A 20,000-nucleotide genomic window follows, 5' to 3' on the forward strand; every position below is an offset into this window, starting at 1 on the left:
GAGTATGTGCTCACTAACAGAACTGTTCTCCTCCATTTTACAGCTGAAGAACTTGTCGGAGACATCATATCTCTCGACCCGGGCATGAGCTTGAAAAACATGATCCGAATTCAACTAGGCCGTGTCCGATCATCACGTGAGACGGACTAGTCAAGATCGGTGAACATCTCCATGTTGATCGTATCTTCTATACGACTCATGCTCGACCTTTCGGTCCTCCGTGTTCCGAGGCCATGTCTGTACATGCTAGGCTCGTCAAGTTAACCTAAGTGTATTGCGTGTGTTCCGAGGCCATGTCTGTACATGCTAGGCTCGTCAACACCCGTTGTATTCGAACGTTAGAATCTATCACACCCGATCATCACGTGGTGCTTCGAAACAACGAACCTTCGCAACGGTGCACAGTTAGGGTGAACACTTTCTTGAAATTATTATAAGGGATCATCTTACTTACTACCGTCGTTCTAAGCAAATAAGATGCAAAAACATGATAAACATCACATGCAATCAAATAGTGACATGATATGGCCAATATCATCATGCTCCTTTGATCTCCATCTTCGGGGCACCATGATCATCTTCGTCACCGGCATGACACCATGATCTCCATCATCATGATCTCCATCATTGTGTCTTCATGAAGTCGTCACGCCAACGATTACTTCTACTTCTGTGGCTAACGCATTTAGCAATAAAGTAAAGTAATTTACATGGCGTTTATTTAATGACACGCAGGTCATACAAAATAATAAAGACAACTCCTATGGCTCCTGCCGGTTGTCATACTCATCGACATGCAAGTCGTGATTCCTATTACAAGAATATGATCAATCTCATACATCACATATATCATTCATCACATCTTCTGGCCATATCACATCACATAGCACTTGCTGCAAAAACAAGTTAGACGTCCTCTAATTGTTGTTGCAAGTTTTTACGTGGTTTGTAGGTTTCTAGCAAGAACGTTTCTTACCTACGTATGACCACAACGTGATTTGCCAATTTCTATTTACCCTTCATAAGGACCCTTTTCATCGAATCCGTTCCGACTAAAGTAGGAGAGACAGACACCCGCTAGCCACCTTATGCAACTTGTGCATGTCAGTCGGTGGAACCAGTCTCACGTAAGCGTACGTGTAAGGTCGGTCCGGGCCGCTTCATCCTACAATGCCGCCGAAACAAGAAACGACTAGTAGCGGCAAGAAGAATTGGCAAACTCAACGCCCACAACTGCTTTGTGTTCTACTCGTGCATAGTAACTACGCATAGACCTGGCTCATGATGCCACTGTTGGGAATCGTAGCATAATTTAAAATTTTTCTACGCTCACCAAGATGCATCTATGGAGTCTACTAGCAACGAGGGGAAAGGAGTGCATCTACATACCCTTGTAGATCGCGAGCGGAAGCGTTCCAATGAACGTGGATGACGGAGTCGTACTCGCCGTGATCCAAATCACCGATGACCGAGTGCCGAACGGACGGCACCTCCGCGTTCAACACACGTACGGTGCAGCGACGTCTCCTCCTTGATCCAGCAAGGGGGAAGGAGAGGTTGATGGAGATCCAGCAGCACGACGGCGTGGTGGTGGATGTAGCGGGTCTCGTGCAGGGCTTCGCCGAGCTACTACGAGAGAGAGAGAGAGAGAGAGAGAGAGAGGTGTTGCAGGGGAGGAGGGAGGCGCCCAAGGCTGTTGTCTGCTGCCCTCCCTCCCCCCCTTTATATAGGCCCCTGGGGGGTGCGCCAGCCCCAAGAGATGGGATCTCAAGGGGAGGGGGGGCGGCGGCCACAAGGGGGGAAGGGGTTGCCTTGCCCCCCAAGGCAAGGGGAAACTCCCCCCCCCCCTAGGGTTCCCAACCCTAGGCGCATGGGGGAGGCCCAAGGGGGGCGCCCCAGCCCACTAAGGGCTGGTTCCCTTCCACTTTCAGCCCACGGGGCCCTCCGGGACAGGTGGCCCTACCCGGTGGACCCCCGGGACCCTTCCGGTGGTCCCGGTACAATACCGGTAACCCCCGAAACTTTCCCGGTGGCCGAAACTTGACTTCCTATATATAATTCTTCACCTCCGGACCATTCCGGAACCTCTCGTGACGTCCGGGATCTCATCCGGGACTCCGAACAACTTTCGGGTTTCCGCATACATATATCTCTACAACCCTAGCGTCACCGGACCTTAAGTGTGTAGACCCTACGGGTTCGGGAGACATGCAGACATGACCGAGACGCCTCTCCGGTCAATAACCAACAGCGGGATCTGGATACCCATGTTGGCTCCCACATGCTCCACGATGATCTCATCGGATGAACCACGGTGTCGAGGATTCAATCAATCCGTATGCAATTGCCTTTGTCAATCGGTATGTTACTTGCCCGAGATTCGATCGTCGGTATCCCAATACCTTGTTCAATCTCGTTACCGGCAAGTCTCTTTACTCGTACCACAATGCATGATCCCGTGACTAACGCCTTAGTCACATTGAGCTCATTATGATGATGCATTACCGAGTGGGCCCAGAGATACCTCTCCGTCATACGGAGTGACAAATCCCAGTCTCGATCCGTGCCAACCCAACAGACACTTTAGGAGATACCCGTAGTGCACCTTTATAGTCACCCAGTTACGTTGTGACGTTTGGCACACCCAAAGCACTCTTACGGTATCCGGGAGTTGCACGATCTCATGGTCTAAGGAAAAGATACTTGACATTGGAAAAGCTCTAGCAAACGAAACTACACGATCTTTTATGCTATGCTTAGGATTGGGTCTTGTCCATCACATCATTCTCCTAATGATGTGATCCCGTTATCAATGACATCCAATGTCCATAGTCAGGAAACCATGACTATCTGTTGATCAACGAGCTAGTCAACTAGAGGCTTACTAGGGACACTTTGTGGTCTATGTATTCACACATGTATTACGATTTCCGGACAATACAATTATAGCATGAATAATAGACAATTATCATGAACAAAGAAATATAATAATAACCATTTATTATTGCCTCTAGGGCATATTTCCAACAAAGCTCACCCAAGAGAAGCTAGAGTTGAAGCTCCAGGTTGCTGATCTGCTGAAGCTCAAGGAAAACCATAATGAAGAGAAGCAGATGCAAGAGTTTAAGATTACTGAGCTCATCAAGGCAGAGGAGAAGCTGAAGGAGAAGATCAAGGGGATCCAGGCCATCTTGCAGAACTGAACAAGATGACTTGAGATTAGTGGGCATTGCAGACCTTTTGGGAATGATGGTTGTGCAATGACCTAGTAACTTAGAATTATGGTTGTGTAATGTATGGTTCTAGTACTAATTGTGAACTCTGGTTGTTTATGTACCTAGTAGTTATGCTATTCATCCTTTTGTGAGAAAAGGATGGATTGTGCATTTGAACTCCACTATGTAATGTGAACAATGGATGTGTATTGTATAATGTGTTGAACTCCAGTGTTACTTATGTTATAGTGATGCTTAAATGCTTAAATGCATTTGCAAAAGTAATGCTTATGTTAGAGTGATGCTTATGTTATATTGATGGTTTAAATGCATTTGCAAAAGGAATAGTTACATATGTTATGTTACAGTGATGCTTTAGGTGGTTCCGTCGACCCCTAGCCACCCTAGACCCTAGTTGAATGCTTTAGGTGGTTCCGTCGACCCCGAGCCACCAAAACCCTAGTTGATGCCTTTAGGTGGTTCCGTCGACCCGAGCCACCCTAGACCCTAGTTGATGCCTTTAGGTGTTTCCATCGTCCCCGAGCCACCCTAGACCCTAGTTGATGCCTTTAGGTGTTTCCGTCGTCCCTGAGCCACCCTAGACCCTAGTTGATGCCTTTAGGTGTTTCCGTCGACCCCGAGCCACCAAAACCCTAATTGATAGGTTTAGGTGTTTTCGTTGACCCCGAGCCACCCTAGAGCCTAGATGATAGGTTTAGGTGGTTCCGTCGACCCCGAGCCACCCTAGACCCTAGTTGATGCCTTTAGGTGGTTCCGTCGACCCCGAGCCACCCTAGAGCCTAGATGATAGGTTTAGGTCGTCGACCCCGAGCCACCCTAGAGCCTAATTGATAGGTTTAGGTGGTTCCGTCGACCCCGAGCCACCCTAGAGCCTAATTGATAAGTTTATGTGGTTCCGTCGACCCCGAGCCACCAAAACCCTACATGATGCCTTTAGGTGGTTCCGTCGACCCCGAGCCACCAAAACCCTAGTTGATGCCTTTAGGTGGTTCCGTCGACCCCGAGCCACCCTAGAGCCTAATTGATGCCTTTAGGTGGTTCCGTCGATCCCGAGCCACCAAAACCCTAGTTGATGCCTTTAGGTGGTTCCGTCGACCCCGAGCCACCGAAAACCCAAAGTGCTTCTTTTTTAGCCTAGACCTTAACAACATATCCAACAATGTATACAACAATATATCCAGCAATATATCCAGCAACAGAGTTACTCTATCCAATAGTATGCACCATTGTCATGAACATATCAATAATAAAAAGATATAAAAAGAACCATCCACATGAACATAGTCCATTCCAGGCATTGATTAACTAATAAATAGCAAGATCACATCCATCCACATGAACAAAAGCCAGCTCCAGAAATGGCATTAACTAATAAATAAATCCATCCATCCACATGAACAAAAGCCATATATGGCATTGATTCTTAAAGTACACCAGCAAAGTACAATAAGAGCACCAGCAAAGTACACTGAGAGCACCAGCAAGATCACATTGTAACATAGGATGCAAGAACACACATGAAGTATCTAGTTTTGAACATTACATGGCACATGTGCCATTTAGTGGTTACCACTTGCATAGAAGTAGGCTCTCCATCCTCTGTTTCTACCACCAGAAGGTGGAGTAGCAGTAGATGTAGAGGGAGCAGTAGATGTGGAGGGACCAGATTGCCTTGGGGCAGAGAATGTACCTCTCCCTCTCCCAGCACCTCTCCCAGCACCTGGTGCAGCACCTCTACCAGCACCTCTAGCAGCACCACTCCCAGCAGCTGCAGCTGCAGCCCCTCTCCCAGCTCCTCTCCCAGCTCCTGTTCCAGCTGTTGGTGTTGTTGTAGGAGTTGGATGAGAAGTTCTTGATGCTTGTGTAGTAGCAGCAGCACCAGCATTGGAATTCCTTGCAAGAGGCTTGCATAAACAAAGAAGGAAAATGAGTTAGTACTTAAAAAAATAGAATGTACAAGAAGGAAAACCTGTTACTACTTATTAGAGGATTACCACATGTTTGTTCTTCCTCAAAGCCAGCTCAGGCTTCAACTGCTTGTTGCAGCTTGTGTACCTATGTCCTTGCAGTCCACAATTGCCACATGTTATAGTCCCCATTCTTGATGTCTCCTTAGGCTTTGGAACTTCAAATTTCCCCTTGATCCTCTTCTCTTTCTTTCTTCCTCTCTTCACTTTAAATGCAGGTGGGTCAATGTCTGGACCAGGGGTCCTTGTCCAGTCATGCTCACCAGGAACTGGATAGATCATTGGTTCATAAGCTGCCAGATAAATTTCTTTCTTGAAGAACTTGCTGACATAATCCTCTGGTTTTCTTTTGGCCTTGTTTATTGCTGAGATGGCATGGTTACATGGGATGCCACTTAGGTCCCATTTTCTGCACCCACATGTGTGCATTTGCAAGTTAACAGCATGGGTTTGCTGCCCACTTGTAACTTGCCACAAGTCCACACCAGCTTGAATTGGTTTGCAATATTTGGCCCTCTCCTTCTCAACCTCTAGCTTCTCACTATAATGGGGTGTTATGTCCCATCTAGCTTTCTTTCCACTCTCCCTATTCCTATGCCACCTCACCATCTGCTTATCCTTTATTCCATCACACATTGTCCTAATTGGTTTCTTCCTAACATCTAGGACATACTTGTTGAACACCTCAGATAAATTGTTAACTACAAGGTCAGTCTTGCAGTTTGTGTCAAATGCATGCCTTGCCCATGTTTTCTTGGGTATTTGACAAAGCCACTCCCAAGCTTGCTCACACTCAGCTCTAAGGTCATTCATTGCAATGTTAAATTTGTGTTCACTATATGCATAGGCAGCATTATCCATACACTTTTTCAGATCTTCCCCCCTAAACCCAGCATTTTGGAAGTTTGCATAGATATGCCTAAGGCAGAACCTTTGGTTGCACTTAGGAAAGACAGCATTCACTGCATTTAGTAGGCCCTGGGACACACAATTAAACTAGCTAAGCTACTATCTAGCACAAAACAACCATATAGGAACAATGACATAAGATGCAAGCACATACCTTTTGTCTATCTGACATTATTGTATATGGACCAAACCTTCCCACTTCTCCTCCTAGGCAGATTTTAAGTTGGTGTAGAAACCAACACCAGTTAGGTGTGTCCTCTTGCCCAACAATACCAAATGCTAGTGGGTATATATTGTTGTTGCCATCTCTACCAGTGGCAGCAAGTAGTTGAGCACCAGTAGTTAACTTAATGAAGCACCCATCAACACCTGAGCAAGCAAATTCAGTATTAAAAACATTCAAATGCATTTCAAGATGAAACAATATGTAACTAATGCACAAGGTGAACAAACTAACCAATGAATGGTCTGCACCCCTTGAGAAACCCCTCCCTTGCTCCATTGATGCAATAGAACATAGCATGGAATCTTGGACCTGGATGGGGGATTTTTTCAGTGGGTGTTGGAGTTACAGTAGTGACTACTACTCTACTCCCAGGGTTTGTATCCATCACTGTCTGAGCATAGTCTTTCAACCTAGGGTATTGCTTCTTGTGGTCTCCTAGCACAGCATCAATAGCTAGGTTCTTTGCCCTATATGCCATTGACTTGGGCACATCCACACCATACTTCTCCATGCAGGCATCAATCAAAGTCTGAATGCCAGTTGTTAGATCAGATCTGAACAGTGACTCATACTTCTGTGCAAGCCACTTGGCACTTACCCTTGTTGTCTCTGTACTAATAGGGCAAGTGTGCTTAATTCTCATCTTCTTAATTACAAAAGTAGTTTCACCTTTTATAACTGCTGCCACCATAAAGAAGTTGCAATGTTTTTGGTTGCATTCTACAATTATTCTTTGATCTGAGTTCCTATGATATTTGAAGTTTCTGCCTTGAGTGATGTGTAAGTTCAACAAAGCCTCTCTGAATTGATGTTGATCCTTGAAACACATCTGTAGACATAATTGCTCATGTGGTGCCTCCATTTTCTCATTGTACCATTTTCTAGGAGGCCTCTGCTTTGCCCTGCTCTTCCTTTTCTTTGGCAGCACAAATGCCAATGGCTCATAACCATCATCATCAGCCTCCTTCAACAATCCTTTCTCTTCTTCATCAGATGAAGGTTGGAAATCAGGTTCCTCCTCTTGAACTACACTTGAATGTGTCCTTGTTGTAGGCCCTTTCCTAACTGGAAGCTTCTGTTTCTTCTTCTTCTTCTCTTCATGTACAATTACAGTTTCTTCATCCTGTGAAACAACCTTGTCATCTTCATCCATTTCAAAAGGTTCCTCAACCTCTGTGTCACCAGAGTAATGCACCATTTCTTCCTCCTCAGATTCTTCATCATCTGTTTCTTCCTCTTCTACTTCATCATACTCTCTCTGTTTCTTTCCCTCATCCATCTCTATGTCATCAGCATCACCCATATAAAAAGGGTTTACATCACTGTCATCTTCACCTTCACAATCAGAACCACCACTGCCATCATATCCCTCTTCTTCTTCTATTTCCAAAACAGCTTTCAGTTTTCCTTTTACATTCTTGCTCTCTTGTGTGCAAACACCAGTACCATGAGCTACTAAACTGCAGCTGCTACTCTGACTTTCAAAGGCAACTCCTTTCATCAACAGCATAGATGGGTGGCTCACTGAGATCATATAACACAGGCTCTTCATACACAACAGTGGATAATTCTTGCCTCTGAAACTTGCTGCAAGGAGGTGGACATGCCCTCACTAGCAAATTTAAAACCTTACACTCCTCAACCTGCCTCTTTACTAGTTGCAACTCAGCATTACTCTCTACCATCTCCAATCCTTTCTCCCCTAAATCTGGATTCTCAATGTGAAACAGCAGATCATATTCACTAAATCCTTGGGTTTCCATCACTGCAATCATATTCAGGTATGTTACATCTGAACTGCAGAGCTTCAGCTCTAACATTTCTGAAGCATCAAAAAAGAACCTAACATCCAAAATGTCATCATACAAACTGCAAAATGAAATAACAGACAAAATTGGTTAATAAACAATTTTACTTAACATATTGTCTAACATATAAACAAAGATTTGTTTCAGTTAACATATAAACAAGTTAACATATAAACAGAGTTTTGTTTAAGTTAACATATACACAAGTTAACATATAAACAGAGCTTTGTTTAAGTTAACATATAAGCAAAGCTTTTATTTACCCTAGCTAGGTAACACCTAATGCTGCTCTGACAATTTGGACTAAGAAATAACAATGTAATCCACTGATGCTGCTCTGCTCTGCTCCAGTTAGGTAACACATAATGCTACTCTGCTCTAGTTAGGACTCATGTAATCCACTATACTACTCTGCTCTAGTTAGGCCTAGCAATTAGAGTGCTAAACATGCAGGCAGTAAACTCTAACCCTAATCCCCAATTTCAGTGAGCAAAAATGGAGCAAGAATGGAACAGTGGAGCACTTACAGAACACCACCGAAGCCATGAGTCCAGTGATGGGCGGTGCTAGGGTTGTCCACCGAAATTTGCGCCATCCGCAGCCTCTGCTCCATCGACAACGCCGGCTCCGCAAAATCTTCCTCCGCGCTACTGTACTCCGAGCTGGAGTAGCCGCCACTGCCATCGAAGCGGGGGAGGTCGCCGCCGCTCGCATCGCCCAGGCCATCGTCGCCTAGGGCACAGCAGCCGCGGGGGAGAGGAGGGCACAGCGGCCGCGGGGGAAAGGAGGGCACAGCGGCCGCGGGGGAGAGAAGGGCACAGCGGCCGCGGGGGAGAGGAGGGCACAGCAGCCGCGGGGGAGAGGAGGGAGGTGACAGCGCCTAAGCAGTTCAATCCATGGCTACGGCGGCGTGGTGCGGCGGCGGCGGGGAGGCAGCCGCCGGCGAGGTGCGAGGAAAAGGACAGGGCAGAGCGGGGTCGGGGTCTGGCTCGGTCGCACCAACGGGCCGAGCCGGCCTCGTCCGAGTCAGCGCGCAGCCAGCGCAGGCGACGCGCGCACTGGCCAGCGTGGCGCCTGACGGGCGGGCCCAATCGGTCAGCTTTAGTGTCAATACGTACAAAACGAGCTTTTAGTCTTTTTTGCAACGGCTAGCCCCAATCTTGGTACTGACACGTAAAATTACCAATCTTGGTACCAATCTGCTTCCAATGCCCCAATTGTGGTACTTCTGTGCAATTTACTCTTGAAAGCAGGATAAGTAGGCAAGAGAAGAACCAGAATAGTCTGGCATTGGAGGAACAAATGCCTGAGACTCTGCTTTGTAAAGTTTTTTATGCTCCAAAATATCTTCTCCTGCAATGCTTTATCAGTTTGCTATTTTTCCTGTCTTTTTGACATGAAGGCACATGAGGTGATGGTTCTGCTCCCAGAACCAATTCCTTGCTTAAACTTGAAGCATCATGAATGGTCTGATAGAAAGTTGTTGGAGGAACCATCAAGGGAAGAACCAGAATAGTCTGATGTTGGAGGAACAAGTGCCTGCACTAGCACACAAAAGAGAGATTCCATGTGTTTTGCAGTCACACAAACTGTCTATATATATGACCCTCTTCTCACATGGGCTTCAACTGCAGTCACCATTCCCAACTCACACCGCAGTCACCATTCCCAACTCGTACCACAGTCACCATACCCAACTCGTCTGCCTGTGTCACTAGGAGCTCTCATCCGAGGGTTTCGCTTTGTTCACAGCACACGAAAATGTCCAAAACAATCTTCTTGTTCCTCCGGATCGAGATCACCGGCGGGATACCTCTGGACTTCAACAACCTGAACTCCGGTGTGCTGAACCTGTCCTGCAACAACCTCACAGGCGAGGTGCCACCGTCGCTGCAAATTGCAGCGTACGAATGCAGCTCCTTGCCAACAGTGGCCTTTGTGCCAAACAGGGCACGAAGATAGATCTTCTGACATGTGGGCATGGCAACAGCGTGCATGGCGACAGTGTCCATGATCACAAGCCCTCGACAAGCCTGATAGTCTTCTTGTTCATTGTCTGCAGCACCGTTGGCATCATCGTCGGCGTTGTTTGGCCATCAAGAACAATAGTAGTGGCTGTCAATAAGATAGAGAGCCCTGGCGAAACAAGGACGGAGGCGGAGCTTGACAAACATGGACGATGTTTCTGTGCCGTATGCCGCTCAGCACCGTGGCCTCCAGCACGAACTGTTTGTCGAGCTCCGTCCCCGTCCTTATTTCGCCAGGACTCTCTATCTTCTTGACAGCCATCACCATTGTTCTTGACGGCCAGACAACACCGGCGATGATGCCGACAGTGCTGCAGACAATGAACAAGAAGACTATCAGGCTTGTCGAGGGCTTGTGATCATGGACACTGTCGCCATGCACGTTGTTGCCATGCCCACATGTCAGAAGATTTATCTTCGTGCCCTGTTTGGCACAAAGGCCACTGTTGGCAAGGAAGCTGCGTTCGTACACTGCAATTTGCAGCGACGGTGGCACCTCGCCCCTGAGGTGTTGCAAGACAGGTTCTGCACACCGGAGTTCAGGTTGTTAAAGTCCAGAGGTATCCTGCTGGTGAGCTCGATCCAGAGGAACAAGATTGTTTTGGACATTTTCGTGTGTTGTGAACAAAGCGAAACCCTCGGATGAGAGCTCCGAGTGACACAGGCAAACGAGTTGGGTATGGTGACCGCGGTACGAGTTGGGAATGGTCACTGCGTATCTGTGACCCGGCTGTCTACTTGCCAGACATCATATCAGTGTTCGAGCTTGGCGAGATCTGCACCAGGGAAGACCCTCGGGCCAGGCCTGACATCAACATGGTCCTATTCAAACTTACACTGCTCTTCAGGACATCCGCCGAGGCGGGGGCACTTAAGCGTACGGTGGTGCATGGTTCCTTTGGTTTATATAAATAGTTGTCTACATAATAAAATTTTATATCAATTCGTGTTGAAGTAATAAAAGATTGGCCAGCAGAGGTATAGATTCTCTGATTATTGCATCATTCATCAAGGCAAACAGTTCTTTTTTTTTTAGCGTGAACGGCAGGTGCTCTACCTTTGCATTATAGAAGAGGGAAAATGGTCCAGTTAATAGGGAAACCGGACCCGAAAACCATACAACGCGCGGTTAATATGGGAAACCGGCAAAAAACACACCCAACAACTCATGGCACATCATCTGTGCCGGAAACAAGAGCCCCCAGACCTAGGAACGGAGGCCATGCCTTATATCCAACAAAGATGAACTCCGCAAACACCCACAAACTCCCTACAATGGCAGCAGACCGAAGTGCACCCTGGCAACAGAAGTGGTCAAGCATTGGCGTGAACTAATGCGCGCACCGCCTCGATCACCTTGGGCGTGTGTTCCTTCTTGTACATCTACAGTTCTTGCCAGTGAGAGAAAAGGTTTGTTGTGAGTGTGGTTGCGCTTGACTTTGTACTGATATTATCTCAGCTTAGATGTCTTTGTACGTTGATATACTCCTATAACACTTAGAAAGGGGCCACGCCCCGTGCACCAGTTGCCTTTTCCTCCAAGGCCAAGATATAAAATTTGTATGAGACACGCCCAGAGCCGGACTAGGCCGTCTAGTGGCTCTGTGGAGTGTGTGTTTTTGTGTTTAGGGCTTGTTGTGTTGTGCCCTCAGCATTGACCCTTATGTCTTCTCTGTGTTCTTGTGGACCTCCGTGTGCGTGTGTGTGCTTTGTTGAACCTTGTTGGATGCTTGGCTTGGGCGGTATGCTTTATAATATAAAGCGGGGCGAAAACTTTTTTCGGTAAAATTTGTATGGGAGAAATAAATTGTTAAGCACCAGCATCAATTGTTTTCTCTAACAAAATAAAGTGAAATGAGTAAAAATATGACAAACAATTCGTAGACTAGTTTTTATGTCTCCTGTTCATTGGACATTATACAATCAGATTTTATGACTGTACACACCTAAAAAATGGGACTGTCTATATTCGACAGATTTTCATTTCAGTCTAGGTCGAATTTTTGTCCAATGAAGTGTTGACACGTGTCCTGATTCGTTTTCAGTCTTGTGCAACAAACAAATCTGACTGATTTCAACTCCCTCCAGGTCTTATTTCACTTTTTGGACCGCTCCACCACAGCCCACCCCGATCCCCCACGCGACCGCAGAGATACGGAAAGCCGGGATGGAAGCAACACAGATCGCCTGGGAAAATTCAGACAGAGAGAAGAAATAGGAAGAGGAAGAATAGAGTAAAAAAAGTTAGCAGATGAATCAAAATATCCAAAGCATATACGAATCTCACCTCGTACTCGCTCCTCCTTCTCGGGTTCTTGCGGCGGCGGCGGCGGCGGCGACATCGACAGGCCCTTGCTCCGCGTACTCGCTCCTCCTTCTCGGATTCTGGCGTCAGCGGCGGCGACACCGACGGGCCCTTGCTCCGCGTACTCGCTCCTCCTTCTCGGGTTCTGGCGTCGGCGGCGGCGACATCGACGGGCCCTTGCTCCGCGTACTCGCTCCTCCTTGGGCCGATTTGGTTATTGACCCTCGTGGTTCTCAGGGCATCTTCAACGCGAAGCGCTTGTGTAGGCGCTTGAGGAGATAAAGAAAAAGGATATTTTGCTTAGCGCCTGTGTAGGAGTCCCTGCTTGCAACGCAAATACCAATCTGTAGACGCCTCGCGATTTAATAAAAATAAAACAATAACGTAAGCGTCCGCGCTCTCAACGCATCAGGTAACGAAGCGCCTCTGTTTTCTCTTGATTTTGTTGAGATCCACGTACTAATTGTATCGTTCACGTAGCGCCGGCCGCCAGTTCATTTGCTGCATGCAGAAAAAAAAATTGAAACGCCGGACGACTGCTTTTGCATCGACGCAAGCGATATTCCTGGTTTCGACCGGGAAACGGACAAAAAGGGCAGGAAATCGATCCTGGCGCCCACCTTAAGCGCCTGCATTGTAGATGCCCTCAGGATAAATTGGATGGGTGTAGCAGCAGCAGTGTTTGCATCGGCTTCTATCTCTTTTTCTGAAGAAAGAGGAATTTTTTTAGGGGTATATCAGAAAAAAGGATCAGTTTCTGCGAACACGAACGTGGGCAGATGGGACTGACGACGAACATGGGCAGGTGGGACTGACGAGCCAGGCTATGGGCCGGACTGGCCCATCCAGCCGAGCGAGACTGCTCGCCTAACTCTCCAGGCTTCCTGCTGGGGAGCGGAGGCTAGTCACGTACGGAAAATAGAGAAACGAAAAGTTTTCCACTTATGAAACATTTTCCAGATCGATTAAAATAGGGATTGCGGGTTCAAGAAAGAAAAAACACACGAACCTTTTTGTAAAAGCGGCGCGACAGTGAACCCGACAAACTCAATCCGTGCTTTATTATTAAATTAGGGAGAGATAGCACAAATGCCCGTGCGTTGCAACGGGAGAAAAATTTGACGTGGAATCAAATTTAATGAGAGTTGTAAAATGTGGCTCATTTTACAAATCTGCTTGGTGCGCCACTTCTGACAAATCCGAATTTTGTATAATCATCAAACTGATCCTTTTTTTTATTTCGACTTCTTGGTTTTATTTCTTTTTGTAACGGAAAAAATCATAGTTTTTTTAATAAATATTGTGCATTTTTAAAATTTGAAATTCAAGTTTTTTTTTTACAAAACCGTGAAAATCCCTTTTTTATCCTAGCAACCTAAAACAAAAATTCTAGCAAACTAAAAATGCACACATAACAATTAGAACACCACTGACAGCAACTTGCAATTTTTTTTATGAATCCCTCGGTGTCTCTTTTTTGTCGCATTTTTATTGACCTTCTCTAGGGTGTGATCCTGAACTTTTCAAAAAGAAAACTGTAAGTGAATTCCCTCTGGTTACTTTGTGAACCAAATCGTCAAAAGAACAATTTTTAATGATGCTTTTGTGTTCTTGTTTTTTCTGAGCTTTGACTTTGCATTCTATATGTCAGAACAGTTGGCATAACTATAGTCTGCTGATTTATTTTCCATCATGTATATTTTCTAAATCTAAAATCATATTGGTCAACATGGCCGTAAATCAACTTCTTTTGGGCCCAACTTATCTCTTCTCACTCATGGCCCAGCTTAAATCAATATGTTTTGAAGCTAGCGGCTGCTACACACATAGGTGATTAAGGCCACTAATTGTCTCCACATAAACATGAGATTTTTTTGCCTAGTTTACTGCGAGTCCGTTCCATCAGAAAGCACACCATATTGTTAAGTAACAGAGGAGGTCGGGGTACGCCTCTTTACTATAAGCTCTGCAGGACTTTGGTGGAATGAACTCAGCAGTTCAGTTTGATGCATGGCGGTCGTTCTGAGAGAAGCTTCCCGGCCATAGGGATGGTTCGTGAGCCAAAGAGAGCACGGGTACAGCTTGAGTACAGGGCGTCGCGGGACAGCGTATTCCCAGCAGTAGCAGGTGCAAGCAGCGACACGAGACAGACAGTTGCACACGGAGAAAAGCAGAGGATGGGAGGTGCACTGGTTCCCGTGGCGGCAGCAGAGCGCAGGAGCCGAGCCATGCACAGACGGCGCTGAATCGATTTGCGTTGGAGGTGCTGACTGCCGTCGACGAAGACGAACGCGTGCGAGGTGGCGTCAGTCGCGTTGGTGCCGTTAACTGCTGATGGTCCAACCACTGATCTGTTCAAAGTTCACACCGCTCCCAACCAGCAATAGAACACAAAGAGAATCAGGGCTGCATGAACTTGGATTAGAGAGGAGCACATGGAGTGATGGCTCTTGCCGGCGGCGTCGGGGCGTGGACACCAGTGGAGTGGATCGGACGGGCAGCACCTTAGGAGGAGGGAGGTGGCGTGCACCAACGAGGTTTCCTGGGAGATGGGGGATCCCCGTCACGTGCAACCGAGCCAGGGGATGCGGTCGCCGGCGGAGGTCCAGCAGTGGGGGGCATGCTGGGGATGGACGGCGGGGTGGGAGGCGATCTGGGGATGGAGAGAGGCGCGTCGGGGCCGGGGCGACGGCGGCGAGAGGCGCGTCGGGGGATGGGCGCCGGCGGTGGGAGGCGTGCCGGGGCCGGTGCCGTGGCGACAACGATGAGAGGCGCGACGGGGCTGGGAGGGCCGTCGGCGGGAGGCGCGCCGGAGCCAGGTGATGGAGGTGGGTTGGGTGGAGCCTCACGGCAATGGGGATTTTCAGATCGTGCTGGGGGAGGTTAGGGACGGACTGACACTTTGTTTTCTCTGGATCTCGGCACACCACGTTATTCCCCGAATTAGTACCACCTCGCGTATATTTTTAAATTCAAACTGAAAGCATAAATTTATGAGAAGAAGCGTATTGTGACGGTGAACCCATGAAGTCAATCCGTGCTTTATTATTACTAGCAGAAATGCCCGTGCGTTGCAACGGGAGAAAGAAAACTCTCTCTAACCCAATGAGGCTTCTTTCGTCCATGTCTAGTATTTTTAACATGACATCTATGTCAACATGATAGCCCGCCCGTGTTGCCACTTATCCTTCATTAAGCTCTTACAACGATGCTTGTGTTGTTTACCTGATCAAAGCATGTTGGAACGCAATCAATTCCAACGTGATGAGGTCAACCACCACATGACACACTTTTCATTGAAAAGCTCAAGGAAATGTTTATAACTTCAAATAATAATCGCGTCAAGCTAGATATGAGGATCGCCCTCTGTGAGCTAGTCCTGCACCTAGTCTGTACACCGATCTACTCATGCATCAAGTCCATATAACGCCCCGATACTCCCGCTCGCTTTTGACTTGTAATGTTGTGGACTTGTTTCCTGGAGGGAGGGTGAGTCATGCGCGTGTCCCCACATGCCTCTTTAGTGTTTGGCTACGTAGCAAACGCCAAAATTTTCCTTAATTTCCAATAATACAATTGGAGATATGTTTGCCACAAATAGTACACAAATGTTCATCTAGAACATCCCATTCGACTATACTACAATGATCTAATGCATCTTAGCTAAAAATATATTATCAAAATCTACGTAAAAATAATTGACCAACACAAAGGTAAGAAACTTCTCAACAAATAAAAAGTGATAATGCACGTGCAGACTCTTTTGCCCATAAAAGAACAAATATATTGATGGTGGCCTTATTCTTGGAGCATTTCTTCAATTACTTGGGAAACCAAACTTACATAGTGTCAGGAATTCCATTTGAATTTCTACATACTTTCTCCACATAGCCTTGTACTGGTTGAAAGCAAAAAAACTCTATAGTGATTACATAGAGTAAGCACATAGAAAATGACAGTCATCCACACTCCCCAAAGTAAGCAGTCAGTTAGCATAAATTGCTAGTCATTGATCATAATTTCACTAATCTAGTCACCATAAGTGAGAACAATATTCTTCCGCGATAACAACACAAACTCAATTGCAACTGAATCAGAGCCGACACAACACACAACACTTGCCAGATCAAATAATTTCATGGTGATGTTGTTTAGAGCGAGTGTTTTTCAGTGGAATAAATGAGTCATCTGGAGCGAAATTTTGGGATGCCTGCACACTGTACTATTTTAGGATGACATAGTAGATAAGTCATAATACAAGTAGAAGTGGCAACTGACAAGAAAACATACTTAAGTACTTAAATGCATAAATAATGTCAATGACTCACCAATTAAAGTACCGATCAAGCTGTTTTATAGGGTGCTCTAGTATTCTTGTGTATACCACAGCTAGATGACTCCATGCTTGAAGTGATTCTTCATTCTTGATGTACTCATCCCACAAAGTATTGGAACCATAATCTGTTCCAACATATGCCAAACCCCGATTAAACAGTCTGTGGAAAAAAAAACAGTGGGTTTAGTTGCTGATGAAAGAATGAAACAATCAACCCCCAGAAAAAGAAACATTAGATAGTTCCAGGAACACTAAATGAATGATGGCTTGCACGGTCAAACAGTGAAAGCTACATTTGCAACGAAGGAGGACTGTATTTTTCTTGAAAGATCTAGACTTCAGTACTTTGTATAGCACAAACATGTGATCTCCAAATTGGCCACTTAGTTAATGCGCTAAATGACTAATATTGGCTATATGAAAATACTTATACTCCCTCTATCCAGGTTTATAGGGCATGAGCGGATATTTTACGAACTCGACAATTTGACTAACGAAACATATGTATATACCAGCAAAAGCATACCACTGGATTTGTATTCGAATGAAGTTTCTAGACATACTTTCGGTGGCATATAGCATGTTGAGGACCTAAAAGCCTGTGCAAGCCCTACAAACCCAGATGAAGGGAGTACAGATTATAGCTGCTACAAAAGGAAAAAGGTCAAACAGATTATGTACTTCATGGAGAGAGATTAGTCATTACAACTAACAGACATGCACGGAGTCTAAGAACACACTGCCTAAGCCAAAATTTGAATATATGCAACATCTCCATGGCCTACTATCACAACGACTGCGAAAATACAGTGTATATTATAAAGCATTTCATCAAGCATTCATGTTCAGGTACTAAGTATTGTAAAATCACTTCTCGTCATGTATTCCTGTATATATATACAGCCTAAAATGCAGTAGTTAACAAAAGTCAAGACATAAAAAGAAGTTAAAAACTTCATTAGAATAGTTTGGGTATTCAATTGCTACCTTGTGATGACATCTGGGTCATTGTATGTTGAGATCGCAAACTGACAATAATTACACCATATGTCCACTGAATAAGTAACTGCAAGAACTGCCCGTTCATACACCTCAAAAACTTTATTGACACCATCTAGACGGCCTTCATGATCTGCATATTTCTTCCAATAGCCAAAGCACAGAGGGAACTCCGCACGGAATGCATCATACACTTTCCGTATTTTTAATATGTCGCTCTGACCAGGAATACACAAAAATATGCCATTAGCATAAATTTGTTTATCATTAAAAATCCATTTTATTTTGTTAACCAAACAGAACAAATTTATATCTAGTGTTGTCCATTAAAACACGAATAAGGACAGATTGACAAGACTACAGTAGGACAATGATGAAACTACTACAGGGAACAAGGCCCATGAAGTCAAAAAGAAAATATACTGGGATCCTACAAGACAGAGAAATGTAGAAAGAAAATGTGCTAAACAAAAACAAGGGAGCGAGTGACCATCCATGCATAACAAAGATTGGCATAACTTTGTGGTCCACAAGATACAGATCGATTGCATATGACCACAGGAATATGTAACGCATGTGGGCACAAAAAGAGGATAAGCTGCTGAAAATTATGACACATCCATACAGCAAGTTGCAAAAAGGAGAACAATGCACTGTATGGTAAGGCAACAATTTCAATTTCACCTCAGCAATCCTCTCCGTCTCTTCAATAAGTGCGGTCCAAGCATCGACGTCTAAGCAATCCAAGGTGACAACATCCCATATAACCTAGCCTCTTCCACTGAAAGCAACAACCTATTAGCAACAAAGTAGCAGGCAGGCAACGAAACCAGATAGAGAAGGCTTCTGCCTCAGCAACATTACCATCCTCATACGACTGCTAGGGAACCACGGGATCGGCCATCTCGACGGCGGCGGCGCCGTCCTCCGTGGCCCCCGCGGCCTGGTAGCCCGTTGCCTCGCCGGAGGTCCCGTACGCGGATCCGCTGGCTGTCTGCGCCCTGTCGTAAGGGGCGCCCCCCGGGAGATGCGGGGGTGGCGGTGGGAGAACCTCGGCCGGGTCGCTGCCCAGACCCGCCTCCACGACGTCCAAGGGCGACGGTGGGGGAGCCTGGACGGGTCGCTGCCCAGACCTGCCCCCGCGTCAGCTTCCGCGTGGCCGTCGGGGTTCTCCATCCCCGCGCGCCCATGAGCAATGGTTCGGGCTGGTGTGGTGGAGGCCGGAGTGGGCGGCGGCATTGACCCGCTGGTCCTCGGCGTCCGGCAAGGCCCAGTACGCCGTCCCGGCATGGCGGCGGAGCGGCAGGGGAGGAGGCGCGTGGTGGCTCGGGATACGGCCGGGGAAGAATACCGGCCGCGCGGCCGCGCGAGGTGGTGGCGCCGGCGCCGTTGTCGTAGGCATCGAGGAGGAGAGCCCGTGCTTTTTTTTTTTGAGGTGAGGAGAGCCCGTGCTGCTGTATTTCTTTTTACAGAACTGCTTCCTCCGTGACCGTGAGTCAACCCAGCCCACAAACGAAACGTGAAGTCCGGATCGGGCACGTATTTTTCACGGAAAGGGCCAGGCGGGACGAAGGCCCAGCCGTTCAACGCACGAAGAAACACACGTGACGTACCAACGGACCCTAAATTAGTACCACCTTGTTTATATTATGAGTTTGTCTTTATAAATCGTAAAAGCGTATTATGACATGAGAAGAAAGCGTATTGTGACGGTGAACCCACAAAGTCAATCCGTGCTTTATTATTAAAAAAATTAGGGAAAGATTATTATATATATATATATATATATATATATATATATATATATATATATATTATACTAGCACAAATGCCCGTGCGTTGCAACGGGAAAAAAAATTCTGTTCTTATAAACCATGTCTGGTCGGGTCGAGGAACTATATCACGGGATAAGTTGCTTATGATAAAAAATGTATAATTTGAGGATCACGAGTTCATGACATGGAGCTTAGGACATGGGTGCGATTCAGAGTAAATTGATCTGCTGACAACATTTTCTTTTCGTAAAACTTTTGATCTATTCTTAACATCATGGCAACATAAAGAACATCAAAAATAATAAAATGTAGTAAGTAATAACAATTACGTCGAGCATTTCAATGGAAAATAAAATTGTTGCAAATTTAGTTCTAATATTAATGCCCATGACAACGTCTGGGAAAGAAATCT

At 46.1% G+C, this 20,000-nt stretch overlaps 2 protein-coding genes across 2 annotated transcripts; both read right to left on the reverse strand.

Annotated features, from left to right (window-relative positions):
- Positions 1 to 5,203: 5,203 nt before the first annotated feature.
- LOC123076199 (uncharacterized) lies at positions 5,204 to 11,064 on the reverse strand. The gene is made up of 8 exons (XM_044498581.1): positions 11,055 to 11,064; positions 10,319 to 10,698; positions 9,960 to 10,080; positions 8,674 to 8,878; positions 7,972 to 8,207; positions 6,570 to 7,862; positions 6,267 to 6,481; positions 5,204 to 6,181 (listed from the first exon to the last, which is right to left on the reverse strand). Exons 1-8 carry the CDS (start codon positions 11,062 to 11,064, stop codon positions 5,219 to 5,221), a joined length of 3,423 nt encoding a protein of 1,140 aa, XP_044354516.1. The 3' UTR covers positions 5,204 to 5,218.
- A 5,395-nt stretch (positions 11,065 to 16,459) lies between these two features.
- LOC123076200 (pre-mRNA-processing factor 39) lies at positions 16,460 to 19,215 on the reverse strand. Its single transcript, XM_044498583.1, has 6 exons — positions 19,057 to 19,215; positions 18,703 to 18,924; positions 18,498 to 18,581; positions 17,802 to 18,031; positions 16,807 to 16,974; positions 16,460 to 16,695 (listed from the first exon to the last, which is right to left on the reverse strand). The coding sequence occupies exons 1-6, from the start codon at positions 19,213 to 19,215 to the stop codon at positions 16,605 to 16,607; spliced, it is 954 nt and encodes a 317-aa protein (XP_044354518.1). The 3' UTR covers positions 16,460 to 16,604.
- Positions 19,216 to 20,000: the final 785 nt, after the last annotated feature.

Source organism: Triticum aestivum, chromosome 3D, assembly GCF_018294505.1.
Source record: "Triticum aestivum cultivar Chinese Spring chromosome 3D, IWGSC CS RefSeq v2.1, whole genome shotgun sequence".
In the NCBI taxonomy this organism is placed as follows: domain Eukaryota; kingdom Viridiplantae; phylum Streptophyta; class Magnoliopsida; order Poales; family Poaceae; genus Triticum; species Triticum aestivum.